Here is a 19,573-nt window from a genome sequence, read left to right on the forward strand (position 1 = left end):
ATGACACGCGAATTATACTTCGAAAAGGCGCTGCCATTTCAGTGGACGTGCTTTCAAGCGAATTATCAAGCTTCAGCAGGGCCTCGGTCAGATCGGATAAGTTAAATGGCTCGGGTCCTCTTGCACAATAATCTATCAGCTAATAACGTTAGCGAATCGACAAGCCACAGGTTAGAGGTTAGAGGTTTTTTTCTTTATAATTCTACAAATTTATATTTCGCGTGGAATAATGGGATAATTTGTCACTCGTGAGACTTGGTTGTAAAATTTCATACGATTTATTATAAAACTTATTGTTATTATATAAGAAGATCTATCGGTACTAGTGATTTATGAGTTGTAAAATCCCCGCTAATAATATTAGTTCAATTGTGCAAGAGAGCCCTGAACCTTAAAAAGAATCGGTTTCACGGTTTCGCAGATGTCCATTCATCATACGAACTGAAGAATAATGGCCGTTCACCGATTGCTGTCTGCTGCTATAACTTACGTCGATCATTTGACGTTGAGTACCAAACAAACTCGAATAGCGTTTCGCCGTTTTCGATTGGTGCGGAATAAAAATGGTCTTCTCGTGTGGTCGGTAAAGGCAACGTTTAATCGGATACTTAATGATTTCGGTACACTGTGAGCGAACAAACGCGCAGGGAAAAAATGATGTTCGATGAAGCCTCGTTGATCCCTTGCTCGTTTTTGACCGAAATGAATAATGTGTACCCGACTTTCTCCCGTGGAATTTCAATTTCAAGAGAGAGAGAGAGAGAGAGCTCCTCGTCCACGATTAATGAGAGTATCGTAGGAAGAAAATGCAGGCGTTCTTTTCACGTGAGATGGTGAATTTTCTGCTGGAGCTTAATCGCCGGTCATCATCTCCATGAATTCTGCAACACAAAAATTAACAAGATTAGCTTTCACGCTACGATATAGTCGAACGATGCCACGCGTGTGGTCATTGAAGAATTCCATTTTAATGCACTTGCTATTAAAATTTGTTTTCCTTCGCCGTAGAGATTGACGATGATATACACTTCGGTCATAAATATTTCCATGCGATTCTACTCTTCATATTTTATAGTACGAGGCGACTGGGAATAATTAAAAAATAAAAAATACTAACTGCGTTCAATTTGAACTGAACGTCGGTAGAATTGCTTTGCGGTAACATTATTAAAAACGTCGAAAATTACAGAATGTTCTTTCTCTTTTAAAATTGACGGATGTCTTCCCATTACGTATTTCTTTCAGTATAATCGAAGAGATTAATTACGCAGCAGGGATAATCAAGAAAGTTGGTTCGATGAAAGGCAGAGAGATCATGTTCGGCCGATAACTCTTTACAAATCGTATTTCCGGTAAGGGTTCGTATCGTCGACTGACGCGGGATAAGCCGAAATATTATTGCGAGGTAGTCCTTTTCATTTCGTCACAGCGCCAAGAAAATGCTTCTCCTGGAAAGCAACTAGGTCGTATCCTTGATCCTTTATACGGCCTCCTCGGAGTTTTTTGAAAGAAGCTTTGGTACGTTGGTATTAAGACGTTCAAGGTTTAATCAAGCCTTCGTGCAAGCCATCGTAACGAGCTCCATAGATAGGAGAAGCTGGTCGAAAAGTTCATGTTGCCAATATCGTAATCATTTTTTCGAATCGCACTGGAAGATTCTTTTTGTAGAAAAAAGACATCGTGCATAATTAAAACATTCTATGGTTAACAATTTCACAAATTTGGTAATCACTTCTCCTAATCGTGTTTTTACTTTGAAATCGATGCTGCAATAGTAATTCCCTCAACTTCGACAGGATTTTGACAGAAAAATTGTCTAAGCCAACAGGACAGTTCTTATCTAACTTTTTCAAGTTGTTCGATTGTATGAAACAAGTAGCGGTTGCAGTGTTTTGACTCGCCATGTAACATTTTTTGTATGGAGGGGCACGCGAACGATAGAATAGGATAATTTGAGGAAACGTGATACTCACCATCAAAGTCAACTGTGCCAGAGCCGTCGGTATCTATTTCAGCGATCATGCCGTCCATTTGATCGGGTGTTATCTGATCATCCAGAGCTGCGAGGATCTCCCTGAGAGAGCTCGTTGGAATGTAACCGTTACCCTCCTTGTCGTAAAGCCTGAAAGCCTCTTTTAACTCCTTCTGCAGGGCCTCGTCGTCCTCCTCTTGGAAGTGGCAGGCCACCCGATAGAAGGAGTCGAAATCTAATTTTCCGCTGCCTGAAAGCCCAACCCAGGCCACGATTAAAAAAAAAAAAAAATCCATCTCCAGATACTGTTCTCTCCTTCGAGGCAATTCATCGACAGTGTAAACAAGCTTCTCTCAGCTTCCTTTCCGATTCCGTTTCGCGGTCGCTATTTCATCGATGGAAAAATATCCGAGACGATATACTTGGTAGCCTTCCAAACGCTTGCCGGGAATAAATTTCAAATTTATATCGGTCATCGAAATATAATTCTCATCGATCGACTAAGTTTGTGGGCGTGGATTTAGAGAAAAGAGAGTCTCTTTTGTTATGGGGGTGGACGGGAGTTCGAGCAACTTTCATTTCATAGAACTTTCATAGAACCTTCCGCAGGGTTCGAGCTGCATGTGGTGATCGCTGGTTACCTTCGTCCGAGTTTTATGATACAGTACTAGCTATTGAAAAAATACGTAGAAACTAGAATGAAAGTTGAAATTCGATGAATCACTGCCAACAGAGGGCTTTGTTTAATTATGACACGCTGATTTTGATCAAATTTCGCACATTCATACTACGAATAAGAATATTCCACGCCTTTTAACTTTCATCTGCGAGAGCTGGCTACGGGAAAGTAGCTTTCGAGGCTCGAGGTTGTAAACATATCTTTTGGAATATCCGAAAACCTACATTTTACCTAAATTATTAAATTAAATAAGCAAAACCTAAATTTTATTCCCTTCGTCGATTTGACACTGAAATTTGTATAATTGCCAGTTTAATTACGAATAACATCTGATATCCGAAACCACCAAATTTCTATCTCTTAAGAACAATAATTATTCCACGTGTACCATAAATCATTCGGCCGAAGCCCTTAACATCTAGCGTGAACGGAGTATTTGGAGTCGACATCGACGTACAATCGTACAGAGCGAACGATATCTGCATAATAATGCGTGCTGATAAAGCTAGGATAAAGGATGCGATGTCAGCCACGAGCATTGTCTCGATTTCCGAGGTAATTCGACGGGCTTAAAGTAATTCCTTTCGGGCGACTTGGTGTCACAGATCGACGTTACGTATATACGTTAAGTATACTTCGTTCGAACGTTGTAGAGGCAAACACGGTGGCTGGAATAGTTCGATCGCGGCTTTCTTCGGCAACTTTTGCTTGTATCGTGACGGCAACCGAGAGGGAACTGGCCAAGTTCTATTCGCACGAGATACAATTAACGTAAGTTCTCGTGCAATGATTCAATTTGCAAATTTTTTTTTTTTTTCATTGCTTGTTGCAAGAGTTTGCTCGTTGGCAATTGAGACTGCTAATAGGCTTTTAAACTGCATATCGTGATTTTCAGTAAAAACTTACATCTGTTGATGGCACAATCGGTTGATGAAAGACATGCAACTTTGTTCATTGCAATTTTTTAGCAACACCTTGGACACTTTGCCACGTTCGAAACATACTCATCGTGCCGATAATCGTACCACTCGGAGGTTAATTCTTATAGATAGCGCAAAATGAACGAGTTTTTAAACAGTTTACTCTTCTTGCAATCCAACGGTATAAATTCTTTACGATCTAAAGTTCCCACCAAGGTAATAATTCGTAGAGCTTTTAAAAATTTCCTAACAACTTCTCAGCTTTACTTCGTTGTTCTATAAGCGTCTTACGACTTCCCAACGAGAGTGTAATTCGTTTCCAAATGCCGGACCAAAAGGCTGGCCACTACTTTTAAGTTAGTCGGCACTTTGAATCTTCTCTCGGATATGCACGCGTGGATAAGAATTCTTTTAGGGACGCACTATCTGATTTGTTCCGGCGGTGACTCGATATATACGCGAATAGCGAAATACGAAAAAGTAGGCTGAAGGAGGAAGCTCCGCCTCGACCCAATTCTTTTTTGCTGTAAAAAAGAGCCTACGACGAGACTTGGCGGAACACATCTCCGTAGAAATCCTGAAAGGGACCATTCTTCCTTTTGAAAAACTAGTCAAAAGAAATCTTAACGTAGATATCAACGTATGATATCCGCCGTTTGAATAAGCCTGCTGATAAAAGAGGAAATTATCATCGGGTAGCCTCTTTCGATTATTTCGCTCTTGTACGAGTCCATAACGTCAAGCAATCACCTAGAAACGACGGCACAGAAATGGGGGCTAGGGTATAGGCAGTGCCATTAAAATGGATTAGCAAAACTTAAAGGCTGCGTGAAACAAATACCGAAACTGCGGAGCCCTGGGAAATGTTTCCACGCGTTCGCGTCACTTAGCTTTCGTTACCTACACACGTGTTTCCCCGTTTTCTCAGCCATTATATCATGAATTATTTGGCCCCGTTCGGTCGAACGAAGGCATCGATCCGCGGAGCACCAATGTCGTTCCAAAAATTGCTATGAAACTCGCGAAAAATGCAACAGAATCGGAACTTCTGCTGCGTCCCAAATGCCCGTTACGTAAAAATTCGTAAAATCGCGATATATATAAGTACCTTCTTCGTCTTCTTGTTTGAGTAACACCTCGAGCTCGTGATCGTCGAAAGTGTGCCCTAGGGTGTTGAGGATTGTTCTTACTTTTTCCTTCTCGATCCGACCAGACTTCGTTGAATCGAACATGGAGAAGGCTCTCCTGAGCACTGTAAAATATAACGAATCACTGCTTCCGTATCGCTTATCGTTTATTTCGCTGTTATCCTGTTAGCGTGCAGTAGCTGAAAGTATTCATACGATTACCGTAGGAAATTAAGTGTACAAATTAATTTCGTTGAATATTTTCCCTTATTGATATAATGGTAATTTATATACTTGTGTAATTTTAAATATATATTTGTAGCAAATATCTTCTAGCTTTCAAACTCTGTTTGATCAGTAATGGGATCTTATTGCAGTGCTAATGAAATTTCAATGCAAAATTTCGTATAACGCACGTAATATAATTCATCAAAGGTTTCTACGAATGTTCGTACCGTACGAACGTTACATCTGTATGCTACTGTATGTCGAAGGCAGGAGTGGAGAAGAAAATTTCAGGCATCTTTCGTATCTCCTGAAAGATTCTGGACGCGTAATCGAAAGGCATCGGTGCTTCTATTTACTTAGCTGTATTTATTTACACGGTATGCCAACGGCGTATATTAAAATAACGAGGCCAAGTAAATCAGCGGTTTATTTTGCGATACAGTGTTGGATTGCGCAATCGGAGCGCCACGTAGTACCGTGACGCGTTCCGAAACTCTGTGGATAGAACGACGGAAAAAGCGTGGGCGGAAACGAGAAGACAGGAGGTGCAACATTTTTAAGAAATTCTCGCGTATGGACTACGGTGTTGTTCGGTCGTCGCCGCGATAAATCGATTCGATTTGGCAAAGGTTCGTAATCCGGTCTGGCCACGTTCAAGCGACAAATCTTAATGAACAACCGTACACTGGAAGGGGAAATGGTCCTTTGAAGTCCCGATGCCTCGCCAATGGAAAATACAGACCAGCTGCGACCTAAATCTTAAACATTCTCGACCTTCTTTCGACGAATAAACCATACTTGTTGACGCGTCTGGGATTTAACGAAATGCCGGCGCTGTATGCGCAGTGTCTATTTGTGCGAGCGGAATTCCGTTCCACTTCATTTTCGCCAGTTACGGCCGAGAAGGTTCGCCTGCTTGGTTTTACTTACTTTTCAGCTGTTCGTCATCCTGAAACAAAGAAGAAATAACGTTTCGATACAATTTCACTGTTGATGGTACACGAGAGAAGCACTTTTCGTTAACTGGATCCTATTCACTTCAGAAACGGCAGGCCGATCGAACGAATTTTGATAGAGTTTCTCGTTCGAGATTTAATTCTCTGTCTGTCAATTACTTCCGATATGGAAAATCGATCATAGAATCGCTGGCGTTGCGCCAAACTGCTCGATTTTCTGCCGTTTCGATACAGAATCGTCCGATCAATGCGTGCCCATGCAACAAACGTCACTAAGTTCCGCGATTTCGTTTCTCCCTCCCCACTTAATTAACAAATTGACTAACCATCATCGACGTTTTCAAGGAAACTGAGCACGATGCGTGTGTCCCTTCGTTCTTCCACACTAATGGTTTATCCGCACTGGATATCTTTTATAAGCTCAGCTAGAACGCATGGTAGGGGAGGTGAAGAATTTCTCTCATCCCTTCCTGCGAACTATCGAAATTCACAGCTTCTCACAGCGCAGACAGACGACGCCAATTCTCACTGCTATAATGCTACCTACGATTCGCCGTGTAAACGGTTAAGTAACATGATTGAAATCACCGCTAATTTCAAGGCCGTCTATCATTCACCCTAAAGTGTTCGATCGTATGTCTATCATCTGCACGTTCTTGTACGTCGAAATTTCTACGCGTGTCTAGGAGGAAATATATTTTACGTTCGTTCTGATCGAACGGAATTACTCGAAACAGCCTGAAATCAAAAACAGGGTTATCGATGTTATTTGCGTTAAAGCGGTTCCTGTAAAAAATTTACTACGTGCGATAGAATGTAGGATACGCGATATATAACGCAAGGAATATTATTTAAATCACAGTTATACGATTGTTTTCTATATGGTTGTGAAGGCCTGCCAAAAAGTTTGAGGGAAAAAGCAATAAAATTTTCGTAGACCGCAAACGTGTTGCGAGGAGGCGGCCGAGAACACAGCGGCAGCCAGTGCAAAGAAGTGGGGGTGCTGCTATTTCAAAACATTCCAGACTATGATACTACTGCTTTCCATTCAACCACCACATCGTCCGACGCGATATATCGCCGATTCTTTTTACTGGTTACTAAGAAATTTAATATCCTCGAGACCTCGTGAATTCATGGAATTATTCTTCGAAAGAATTATCCGATACTGGCGCCTTATGCGATCGAACGAAAATTGGGCAGTAAACGAAATTGTATCCGACCTATGTTGAGCTATCGACCGGAAGATGATTAAAATTCCTCTCGTTAAAATTCATGGTACAATTCATTCAGCAGCCAATGATATTTATTATCGTTCCTCGTCGACGTATTAGCAGCCTGTAGTAAAGATTGCGTAACGGTGTAACCTGACGCATCGTAGCGTAGAGAAGAACTTTATTATTTCACGTCGAGTATGGTAAACGGTAGCAAAGTGCAGTTCTTACTGCGTTTTTTCGGTCTGCCCTCGCCAGTGATATAGTGCTTTTCGTAAGAACGCGGTAGACGGCAAACGCTATAATTATCTTGTCAGTCCCACCCACGCAGGGCATGCCATCTCTCCACTGAATTATTATTTGAATAAACTGGCGATATTTTTAGAATGTCCAATACCAATTGAGAGTCGCTCTATATTTATACCTGAGCCTACCTTACCGAGTAATTGGGCGAACGGTCGACGAACTTGCGTTAAGCCTTTCATTTCGTTAAGTGGTCCCTATGGATCGTTCACATTCTTCGATCTATTAAAAAATATCTGAATTCTTCGGCGAATCTTCTACATTTATTTTTATTTCAGCTTTGATTTTTCAACCTTTCATCCTGTACGATCGTGTAGCCCAGATTTTTTTCGGCTTCCTTTTAACGCGACCAAGGTTCTTCCTCTTGGCCTCGATGGGGCATTACGTGTAGCTCGATCGGCAGTTTGTATCAACTAACTCGATTTATTTTCTCCCGGCGGACATCCGCGCCATCGGAATCCGACTTGGTTCCAGAGATTCGAATCTGCTCGATTGTTCGTCACAGGAACGAAGGGGCAGTTTGCAGGCTCCTATCATCCGTTTATTCCGCGATAACGACGATATTCGATTTACAGATTCGGTCCGTTTTCGATCTATCGCTCTTGCAATGTCTCCCCGAAGGTTTTTCAAACGAGATTGTACCATCGGCGATCATTTCTGCCAATGTACGTGTTTATCAATCGTTGTTGGCTCGATTGTTACGTCGGCAATCTTTATTCGTAAAACACGAACAAAAGGAATGGATTCCTATTAAGACGTTGCAATCAAACGGATAAACGAAAACGCGTCAGGTAATTAATTGCCAATGGAAAAGCTGGCAAGAAACTAAAGACGAGACTCGTTGGCGCCGATGATCGAAATCTCGGAAAGTAGCATGGATCGTTCTATTGCGTGTCATTAGCAGAGATTCGAGAACAATGGCATGGGATGTACCTCGACCTCGAAACGTTGACTCGACGCTTAGTCGAATTCTTCGCCGGTAATTAAGGATATTGTTCATCCTGAGACTTTAGATTTTTATCTCGGCGGGAAAAAACGAATTTTTATTCGGATCAGAGAGAATTGCAGACTCCTCGATTATTCCAGAGCTCGTTTCTCGTTAGCCGTCGCCCTTATTTTCCACCTCTGTGCCACAACTATCCCTGTCCGAACGTATCGGAAAACCTTTTTTCGATTAAATCATTTCACCGAAAGACTGAGAGACAGATTTGTTCCCAGATTAAGCGACTAATTGTAAAATGTGGGCAAAAGGTTGCAATAATTGCGAATCACGGTTATCTCGATCTGTGGTACGAAAGACGCTCTATAAGGTTCGACTTTGATGTATATGCAAGTTGCATCGATCGCATCTCGTGAGAAGTTCTGTCTCGAGAAGAGATTTTTCAGTGAACGCATAAAAATTCAGACTGATCGGACAGTCCGCATATTTTTGTATAGATAGATCGGAAAGGTAGATAGAGAGGTGAAGGGCATCAGAGATAACTTTGTGAACGGGACAAAAGAGATTCGTGAACAGCGATGGCCCAGTTTCGCTTTTGGCTATAACAGCGAACTGTGCGCTCGATAAACAACCGTTATTTTGCAATTCCTAATGTTCATTTTGCCCGCGTCCTGACGGAGCTCGTAAATTCACAAAGTGTTTCCCCGCGAGTAAACGCCATTGCCTACAACCGTCTTCGAGACTGTCCCTCGAGCCGATGCTCTACAGAATTTTGATCCTTCTAATTATATCGCCTGTTTCAGCAAGAGAATATTCAGCACAGAATATTCTCGCGATTGCTCTGGTTGCAGTCCAGTTGAAGGTCGATGCGGGAGTTGTTCACACGTCCGAGTAATTAAACCCGGAGGAGGAATTATATAAGCACGTAATGACATTCGTTTAAAAGTCGCGGAGCAAATCGAGAAAAAGAGAAGAAGATGAGTTTCAGCGTGACCTCGCTCCCCGATAATTTAATTCCCGTTCGATACGACTGAGCAGAACAATTCGAACGATGCTGCGCTTTGATTACCCTCGAAATTCCACCGATTCGTTTAAGTGGGAAGAAAAGCGCGGCACACGTCCAATAGAAGTATCTTTGTTATCGATAGTCAAGAGATCTAACAGTGGTGTTTTATTTCCGATAATAGGCTCGCAACAAACCAGCAGATGGAGTAGGCCATGTGAATCAAAAGGGCTCGACAGGTCAAAAAGCGCCATTGACGGCCGGGCAGAAGGTGGCGCCTGGTGCGAAAGTTGCAGCGAAACCAGCTCAGAAACCCTCTGCTCAAAAGGGACAGGTTAAGGTTACGCCGAAAGCAGCTTCCGTGAAGACCGGCAAGAATAAGAAGAAGGGCCAGAGGCAGCAGTACGACCTTATCGTCACCATAAATCTGGTGAGTAGGAATAATTTCTCTCCGGAGCGTTTAGTTGCAAGCGTCAGCTGCAGTAGAAACGGGCGGTCGTAGTCAGACGCGCCGCGTTTTACTCTGATACCGACTAGACAGCGTGCAGTAGAAACGGACTGTCGTCTACTAGACGCGTCTGATCTAGACCTTCTTCCTCCATTAGATGGTAGCACAGGTCGTAGAAGAAAAACGCGTGGAAAAAAGCTGTATTTCTATCACGCTATCGTATCTTGTGTGTAGATCTTCTTTTATTTATAAGCAGATGGAATTGAGAAATAGGTGGTCATTTAACATGCGCGCGTGTCGCAAGCAAAGGTTAATTCATTGACGCAAGAGATACGATCGAATAGAACGCGGAACGAGTTTTCCATTATCTAAATTGCCTTCGTGTATCGTTATTTTCAAACGGGGGGCGCCAGTGTTTGTATCAATACGGAACGTCCGTAAAAATAACCGTTGCGGCTGCATTTTAAGAGATTCACACGTGCGACAAAGCAGGTCACGGTGTCCGTGATTTTTCGTCGCGACGCTCCAGAAATAGTATCAGACACTTTCACCTTCTCCCTCGGGAAACTATACTACTTTGGCTGAGAAAGACAAATACCATATTAACGAAATACCGGTTACGTTTGTGGATAATAGGTAGGCATTATTTTGAGTTCAAGAAACTTGATTCTCATTGGCAAACGGAACACAGTACCAGTCCGATTATGCAAGACCAACATCGTCCAAAGTTAGATCCTGCAAAATATTTGCCGCCATCTCCGTAATTGCAGTCGATGTCCGTTTAAATCATTGTTGATTCAGTAGACTAGGCGTGCCTTACTATTGGCAAGCAACGTTACTAGAGTCCTTTTAGTCGAGCAATCGTGAACAGGTGTAAAGCGAGTCGCGCGTAAAGGTACTCGCCTTCGCGACGGCGAACGAGCATACATCCTTTCCCATTTTCGACAATCGTGTTTTCGGGAATGCGCGTCGTTTGGCAGACTATGCCACCAACGCGAGCAACTTGCTATTAACGAAACAGGACGAAGGAGAAAAAAGGATGGAGTGCGAAGTAAACAAGGAAAGAATTGCCAACCAATGGTCGAAGTCCACTGACAAGTTAAAAACAGCCGAAGGTTGTCGAAAAGCTCGCACTCTGCCCTAACTCGAATAATGCCACTGTAGATAGTTACGAGTATCAGTTTTGTGGTTCGTTCGAGCTGACACGAATGGCCAGTTTGAGGTCTTTGACTCTACTCCACTCGTTTACGACCCGGATTTATCACGGATGCGTATTGAAAAGTTGACCGCGGTGAGAATTAAGTTCGCGTAGGACTGCACGTGACATGGCGTTCGGGAGGGGAGAATCAGAATGAATTCGAGACGAGACGAAGGATCCGGCGGCACCAACAAGCGGTGACGTTACCGCTCGCTAGTCCATAAATATTATTTGTGTTCGGTCCTGTAGTCGCGCTAGTTCGATTGACGCGTGGCAGCCTCTTCGCAGCGAGAGACGGAAATTTATTCGTGCGAGGAGAAAAAGCTTGGACGAGGCTTTGTTTCTGCGCTTATTATCTTAAAAGGCTCGAGTGAAATTAAAGAGTTTCTTTAGACAATCTGAGAAAACGAAACATCGTTCACGGAACACCTCCATTGTCGGGGACAAATGTAAATTTAAAAAGTGCCTTGTACAGAGCCAGCTGCAATCGTGTTAATCGGTAAAATTAGTGCACGGTGATAGTCCTCGATATGGCAGACGCGGAGGAAAAGTATACAACCGCCTATGGGAAACTGCGAAGATTGACGAGTACTATAGATGGTCAGATTCGACAAATAAGCGTGAGTAACGATTGCATTCGAACTACGCTTTCAACCCTGTGATACTGGAATTTTTATTATACTTGCTTTCATTTTAATCAGAGGAAAGAACTATTAATATTCTAAGAAAATCTTTAACACGGAATTGGAACGGGTAGTAATACATATTCATAACGAAGCTCTTAGAAATCAAAGATCCGCTCCACTTCTCGCAAATTTCTCAACTTCGTCGCTCAAGTACGCAATTAATGTTCAGTTTTCTGGAAAGGAATAACTTATTATCGTAATATCACATTTTGTTCGAGCTTGATCGACATTGAAAATGATGAAAAGAATGCAACGGGGTTAAAAAATTATTCTGATCGATCGTATACCTGAATTTACTTTTGATACGTCGCAACTATAGCATTCGGCACGCATTATCTTCGTCGGTGTTAAATCACATGTGTCGAACTGTTATCTATTAGCCGCGTGTTCGAGTCGGCAGCACGGAATTCAAAGGAGTCGGGTAAATATATAAATGCAGGCACGTTCACTCGTAAAATCCAGCTGACTTTTCGCGAGTTTATGCGAACCGCTCTCGGAACTGTTGAAAAAGGACGTGACCCAGTTGAATACCAACTCTATTTGCTTCGAAAGAGCCTCGAAGCATCGAAGCAAGAGCTTTCGGCTAAGACGGGTCCATTCGACAGATTCTCCTGTCCCACAGCGCTTACGATTACCGAGGATATCCACGGACGTAATCCGTGAAAGTCATTTCGAAGTGACGTCGCTGAACGTTTCCAGAATATCGAATAGACAACCTGTTCGTTCTGGAATTCTCAATTAACGCGAAACCATATGTCGCGAAACAGAACGAGCAGCTGATCTTACTTTGTCTGGCAAAACTGTATGGGATATTTCGAATATAACCGTTTATTTCGGTGAAAATTGCAACATCGTCGATTCGACCGTAGCTGTAGATCACTCGGTAGCTAACTTACAACCGAGCTTAACTGACCCATACTGCTTATAGCGTGCTTCATTAGCGTTCGGTTCGTGGAAACCATTTCTAAGACGACCGTAGCAACCGCAAGCGTCGGGGGATTTCTGCTTCGGGCGCATCGTAAAGCGATTATATTCAGCACGTAGCAATCGCGTCGAACATTTTCATCTGCTTAAGTACTCGCGTTATTTCTCAAATGAGACTGCGGTCGATCTTTCTTGTTCAGATACACAGTCCAAGTGCAATCCCTTAGGGACGGGGTTAAGGAGAGACGAACGAAGCATACACAGATTCGAGGAATTGTTATAAAAGTCAAAGTGACACGGAAGACGATCATCTGATTGTATCGAACAATGTATACTCGTTTTACAATTTTTTTTCGCAATTGCTCTCTTTTTCATTTCTAATCGTTTATAATCGTAAATGTGAATCGATAGAATTTTATATATTCAATATATTTTGATAAATGTAATTCTAATTGTAAGTCGTTTATAATCGAGTAAAGTACGATGCGAAGGAAACGGTTCAAAGAATATACGCAAGCAAAGAAATATTTCTCTCGACTATTCCGTTCGGCGAACCCGTTAGTCTCTGTCAAGGTGTATTTGGGGCATAAACGGCCTTACGTTGGCAAAGTCACTTATACTAGAATGAACGAGCGGATGCTGATAGCGACTCGCAGAATTGCTGCTAAGTCAATGTCCCTCTAATCGTGTTAACGGCATATGTTCCTTAATCCGCTGTCTATTAATGCTGATTTAACAATGTCGAAGCACAGTCGTCTGTAGAAGGCGGATAAGCCAGCGGCATGGTATTACTGCAGATCAAGCCATTAGTTAGGACAGGATTGTTAATTGTGCGAATTATACGTACCCCTATCAATGTTTACTCGATCGAACATTCGCTTAAAAGCAACGTAACCACTTGAACTATAGTCGCTGTATAAGAACCGAAAATTGTTGGCTCGCTTTATAGCTATGAGATACTTTCATTAGTGGAAAGTGACTAAATGTGGGGTAATTTTTCTAATATGGAATAGTGCACTTAACATGGAATGGGGCTATCTTTTTAAATCTGACAGATGAATATCTTTCAAGCGGCTATAAGCGACTATGTCACTCATTCATTTTAGTACGGCACACGTTGTGTTTCATAAGTCGATCGTACGTTGATGTGGCAGGATCGTTTTACTTTGTTCCTGTACGAAATCATTCAACGTGTTACATTACGCTTTGTGTAAATCTAACGTGTTTTTTTCGTATTTCTTACTATTTTATCATACTTATTTGTGTCTTTTGTTGTTGCTGATATATTGCGTGTGATAATTGACGAGCGAAATATTTATGAGCCGAACATCGTGTTTGTAAAATTCCAAATATATTGCAGATACCCAGTCTAATTATGGAATATTTCATATTTAGATCACTCCTTTCTTATAGATTGTTTTATTTATAAGATACCAGAATATATAAAATACCCCTTCTAGCTAACTAACTAAGGAGAGGTCAGCAAGAAAGAAGACTATGGACGAAAAAAATAGCCATGAAAGTGGTTTGAGACAAGAAAAACAGCAAACCACTTTCAAGTCACGAGAACCACCTTATTTCGACTTTGTGAGAAAAGACAGCCATTTTTTAACGTAATTCTTTCAAAATGTGTTTTTATCGCCAAGAAAAAAAGACAAGCTAAGAAGGATAGAACTACTTTTTGATGACATTTGAGATATGAAATTTCTAATATTATATTTGACACAGTCTATTGATAATCGCGTTACGTACGATGATGCTTAGAATGTGAAATTTCCTCCATTCTATTCGACAGTTCTCGATTGATATCTTTAAACAGTTAATTGTCATTTCGACGAATCAAATGGTATTCTATAATACGATCTCATTACGCACTACGATTCGAGAAAAAATCAATAAGCCAATACGGCGATTACCGCGGAGGAAGCTATCCCACCGTTAATTTGATTAAATTAATGATACTTCGACTGGGATTGGCATCATTCTGCAAACAGGAGTACAACATGCGATGGCGGCAGCCACCAGTACATATTAAGTTTTGATGGGACATTACGTTGAAGTTTAAACCGTGTTAATCATTCAATTAACATCGAACATAAACGCCACCGGATCGTAAACTACTCTGACGACCCTCTAATTTAACTTACTTACTTACTTACTGTGTCTTTTTTTTCTTTTCAGTCTGAATATGGACTCACGGAGGATCAAGTGGCCGGTAAGTGGATCTTCGGTATTATCAACTTTACCATTCGCGCTTTTCTTATCGCGTAGTAAAATGATTTTAACGCTTCGTACCTGTGAATACCAAAAGTGAACGCGAGAGATATTCTCGTTCGTTTAATATCGCGCTTCGAAAACTTTCCAACTGAGAATTCAAGTGTCTGTGAACGTACGTACGTTAACGAGTAGAACGGAGTTTTTCGCACGCATAATGCGTTTCCCTGGCACTCGACGTTTCACAAATTAGAGAAGCTGTTGATGATTTCCGTTCCAGGGAACGTCAAAAATTACTTGCTTGTATACAAAAGCGTGGTTTAATCTTGCCTCGGAGTGACGCGGCTATTAAATTAATCCGTGCTGAAGTATTTTACGTCTATGCTGTCGTTCGTAATTCTGCAAAATGCCCACATTTTCGTCATTTTCGCAAATTAATAACTAAAAGCAATGCTACCTTCTTGTACAATCAGAATGTAGTTTAGTTTATTCTGTATATAGTAAAAGTCCGTATATTCGCGTGTCACGAGTAAATTAAATCTGTTCTTGTTCGTTTTGTACGTTCAAACTGCTATTGACAATGTGTTCCAATATTTCAAGGGGTCCAAATTTCGTCCCCGGACCTAATTTAGTCCTTTGATCGATCTTATTTTTTGACTATTATTTGTATTAGCTTTTATAAAACAACTATCACAGATCCTCGTTATTAAGTGTTCAACGTAATTGTACAAATTCTGTCGGATTAAGAAACTGACTTGCTTTTGGATAAATGTCAAGAAAGGTTTTAACGGAACGAAATTTGCATCTCATCCTAGTGTCACATACACGTATACAGAGTCTTTTTAAGCAATTTTGAAGTCGCGTTAAACGAAGACGCTGTAGCAATTTTTTGATCGCGTATTCACAGTAATTCGAAAGTGTTCGAATAGTTATGAGCGGTAGACTGTATAAAGCCACGGGAAGAGGTCGTCTAATTTGTGAAAGTAGCCTTACGTAAGTACATGTCCTGTCACTCGAGCTGGTACGTGTTGCATAAAAGATCGTATTTTCGTCTCACGTGACTGCGATCATTGGCCTTGTGGTTGATTCCTCGGCGACGAGGAGCTTTTAGAACTTTTTGCGATGGCACGCGAGCGAGATATCGTTGATTGCGGCGCCTGGGAAACCACTGAAAGAGAAATTGCCCACTCGTTTATGCACATTAATGTATCGTCTGGTGTTTACGTGGTGATAAACGCAAGGTGAATGCAGACCGATCTATGCGGCAAACGATAAGATCAAACGGCGACGTCTAGAAACTCTTATTTGCCGGCTGCATACACGTTCTCGCCTACTTCAGCTATAATCTCCTGGACTTTTATGAATCGTGATACGTATTTGTTTCCTCGCGTGATTTATCGTGCAGCTAACGGAGCAATTGCTCGCTCTATAATTAAACGGCGAACCCGACGTTTACCAACTCCATTTTCCCAAACTGAATTCCATCGGTATGTCAGACGATGTCTGTGGTCTTTTTCGTGGTCCATTTTTATACGGGGTGTCTCACTAGTCACGATACAACCGGCAAGAAGATGATTTTACCCGAACAGATAGATCGAAGACGTGGAATGAAATTTGTTCGTGGAAAGCTAGGTTTTCGAAAAAGTCGAACTAATTAATTTCGACGTTAGGAAATAAAAAGACACGAGCTAAAGAGAACCACAGAGCTGTTTTTTGATCGGTGACGAGGACGTGCATTAACATCCACGAGATTCGAGGACACTCTTTCAAATCCGCTTGTTGTTTGACAAACATTCGGCGAAAAAAGGAAAAATAACACGAGGAACACGGTAGCTCGTGTTTAGCTTCGCGATACGCTTGCTTTTATTTCCACGTCCTTCGAGTTTCCTGATTTTCCAACTTCCGCTAGAAAAATGTGAAAGTTCGATATGCCGTTGTCATTTCCACATAGAAAGGCTGTGTATCGAGCCAGCGGCAAACACTCTCTTGATGAATGAATGCGAGAAAGAAAAGGGACAGTAAATAGACGAAATGGGTCGGATAAAAGGTAAACGCGCAACAATGGCGATGGAAGCATTGTCTCGCGTAGATGCACTGATGAATCAAACAAGACTACTTTAACGAACGCATAGACTCGTAAACTATTCACGATCCTCTTGTCGCGCGTACATTTTTACCACACGGTGCTCGGTCCGGACGTTGTGAAAATTTATAACATCTCCGACGAGTCCGCCGTGGCTGGCCACTTGCCCGAAGCTCGCGCGATCTCAGCTAGTTTTGCACGACTTGTAACGCGTGACCGAACATACACACGTACATACACATACAGATCGCTCTTGATTAATAGACATCTAAATCCACGATTTCTCAACAATACGACGACAGGGAAAAGCATTTGTTGTATATCGTTTTATTGCCAAATTTCCGCCAAAGTTTTTCGTCCGTCGTTATTTACGGCTCGGTTGGACGACCCCTGGAATTTCTACAGAAATCGTCGCATCGAAAACGCAGGAAAAGAGAGAGAGGCAGGGAGAGAGAAATTATTTTCGTGCTTGAATACTGAATTCCAGATGCATTCCAATCTCGAAAGTGCCGCAGGAGAACGAGACTAAAAGCATGTATAACGTTCGATTCAATCAAACTGAATCTGTCGAAGAGAAATGTAACGCGTGGAATATGACACTTGATCTCTCGGTTGCGCCGACAGTTTTAATATTAAGAAGGGAAAATGATCGAGATCGGATCGTTTGATAGACGATCATCGATCAATTTTTATCAACGACGAATTAACGCGCGATTTATTACTTCAGAATTCAAGGAAGCGTTCATGCTCTTTGACAAGGACGAAGATGGCACTATCACTATGGCGGAACTTGGCGTGGTTATGCGATCTTTGGGACAGAGGCCGTCTGGTAAGCGAATCGTTACGTTATTTGAAGAATCGAAATATTCGGTACAATATCAACCACGTGCCATCCACGTGTATCAAGGTAGACACGATCTGGCTAGAAGCCACGAGCTGACGAAAAGCTATCCACTTGCGGCCGAAATATATAACGGTAATCCAAACCGCCAACCCAACCGCTGTATTGTCTATTAGCTAGTAACGCAAAAAGATAGTTCATGAAATTCTATACGGTCAATTCAATGACTGTTTTGTTTTGACATTATGAACTGCGAAATATACAGTGTGAGCAACGTGTGTCGCTTCATAGTTTGTTTCGTTTGTATCGTTACAAGTTTTCTATCACAGTGCGGTACAGCACGTGTATTACAAGCTTTAGTTCTATATAAAACATAACATAAAATATGATATGCAATTTTCTAGTTAAAATATATCTTGTCGATAATAAAATACTTTTTCGCGATGGTGCGTGCTTCGATGTGTGTTAAAAAGAACAAAACTCTAGGAACAATTAATTCTAAGATATCCCGCTATCGTCGCAATATATCTTATAAAATAGCACTTAGCTCTTGATAAGCGTTAAATATTAGGAATAGTAACGTGCTTTTTAAACGCTTGTCAATTGCACGAGTGCGAAGCTGGCACGAAGAGTTTGAAGCGTAACGCAAACTTCTCGAGAGCGGTTCTTGCTAAATTAATATCCCGGGCGACAGTTTGAAGGTTTTCTAAAGACGACGAGAGTTAAATGGTAGAATTACCGAAAACTAGACTGTGACAAGAGCTTAGAGAAAATTACCTTTCCGACCGATCCTAAGTCAGAAACTGCGACGATTAGGCGCACGTGCAGACGCGAGTAATTAACTACACGTCGAGTTCTTCTGTCTCTGCTCCTCGCCGGATCTACAAGGGAAATTAAATGTCTTCCACGAGACGACGATGAATGCATTACACGCAGGAATTAGAAAGAGGACATGGAGAAAATCGCATGTCGCGTTTAAACGACAATTAAAGAGCTTAGAACACGAATGATCTATGTTTATGTTCGTCCCTTTTTAAGAAAACAAAAGGTTACTCTGGAATTGCTCAACTTTTCTACCAAACCGTTCATCATATTGCGCAACTCCTATAAGTTATAATTATATTACAGAAGAATTGTGTCTAAATCGTGAAGTCCTGAAACCTTAATAAAACTTGTTCTCGTAGAATCACATAATTTTTGTTCGATGATAAGCTTGGACGTAGATTATTTTTCGTAATATGCTGATTCCATCGTGCTGCGAATATCTCTGAAACAGAATATATCTTCTGAACAGTAGTCGCCTCTGTTGTGAACAGAATTCAATTATTTGAAATTTTTCAACAAGACAACTTCTTGGTGCCAAAAGAACGTTCATGAAACTTTATATTTGGCTGATTTCTGATTTTATAGAAACAGAATTACGAGATATGGTGAACGAAGTGGATCAAGATGGCAATGGTACCATCGAGTTCAATGAGTTCCTGCAGATGATGTCAAAAAAGATGAAGGGTGCCGATGGAGAGGACGAATTGCGTGAGGCGTTCAGGTATTTCAAAGTTCTAGAAGGTTGAAAATACTCTTGTAGGTGTATGTGAATATTAATAGTGAAACTTGTGTGTCTCAGAGTATTCGACAAAAACAATGACGGCCTGATCTCATCGAAGGAGTTGCGACACGTAATGACGAATCTTGGAGAAAAATTATCGGAGGAAGAAGTGGATGATATGATCAAGGAAGCGGATTTGGATGGCGACGGAATGGTGAACTATGAAGGTAATTTGATATTAGCAAGCTATTCATACTCGTTTTCTACCGTATCTAAGTAAATATACTTAGC

At 41.5% G+C, this 19,573-nt stretch overlaps 2 protein-coding genes across 7 annotated transcripts in view; one reads left to right on the plus strand and one right to left on the minus strand.

Annotated features, from left to right (window-relative positions):
* The window catches only part of LOC122574488 (neo-calmodulin-like), an 85,360-nt gene that overhangs the window by 57,794 nt on the left and 7,993 nt on the right, over window positions 1-19,573 (plus strand). For 4 of the 6 annotated variants that reach the window (XM_043742146.1, XM_043742147.1, XM_043742144.1 and 1 more), the window contains 5 exons: window positions 9,527-9,772; window positions 14,780-14,813; window positions 17,623-17,724; window positions 19,147-19,282; window positions 19,361-19,509. In XM_043742146.1, coding sequence (XP_043598081.1) covers window positions 9,527-9,772; window positions 14,780-14,813; window positions 17,623-17,724; window positions 19,147-19,282; window positions 19,361-19,509 — 667 coding nt within the window. Of the gene's footprint in view, window positions 1-9,526; window positions 9,773-10,716; window positions 11,609-14,779; window positions 14,814-17,622; window positions 17,725-19,146; window positions 19,283-19,360; window positions 19,510-19,573 lie in introns of those variants that run through there. The other 2 variants (XM_043742149.1, XM_043742148.1) reach the window with 2 other exon arrangements.
* LOC122574490 (troponin C-like) lies at window positions 578-6,295 on the minus strand. The gene is made up of 5 exons (XM_043742150.1): window positions 6,209-6,295; window positions 5,857-5,875; window positions 4,680-4,823; window positions 1,974-2,222; window positions 578-881 (listed from the first exon to the last, which is right to left on the minus strand). The coding sequence occupies exons 1-5, from the start codon at window positions 6,212-6,214 to the stop codon at window positions 853-855; spliced, it is 447 nt and encodes a 148-aa protein (XP_043598085.1). The 5' UTR covers window positions 6,215-6,295; the 3' UTR covers window positions 578-852.

This window comes from Bombus pyrosoma, linkage group LG13, assembly GCF_014825855.1.
Source record: "Bombus pyrosoma isolate SC7728 linkage group LG13, ASM1482585v1, whole genome shotgun sequence".
NCBI lineage: Eukaryota > Metazoa > Arthropoda > Insecta > Hymenoptera > Apidae > Bombus > Bombus pyrosoma.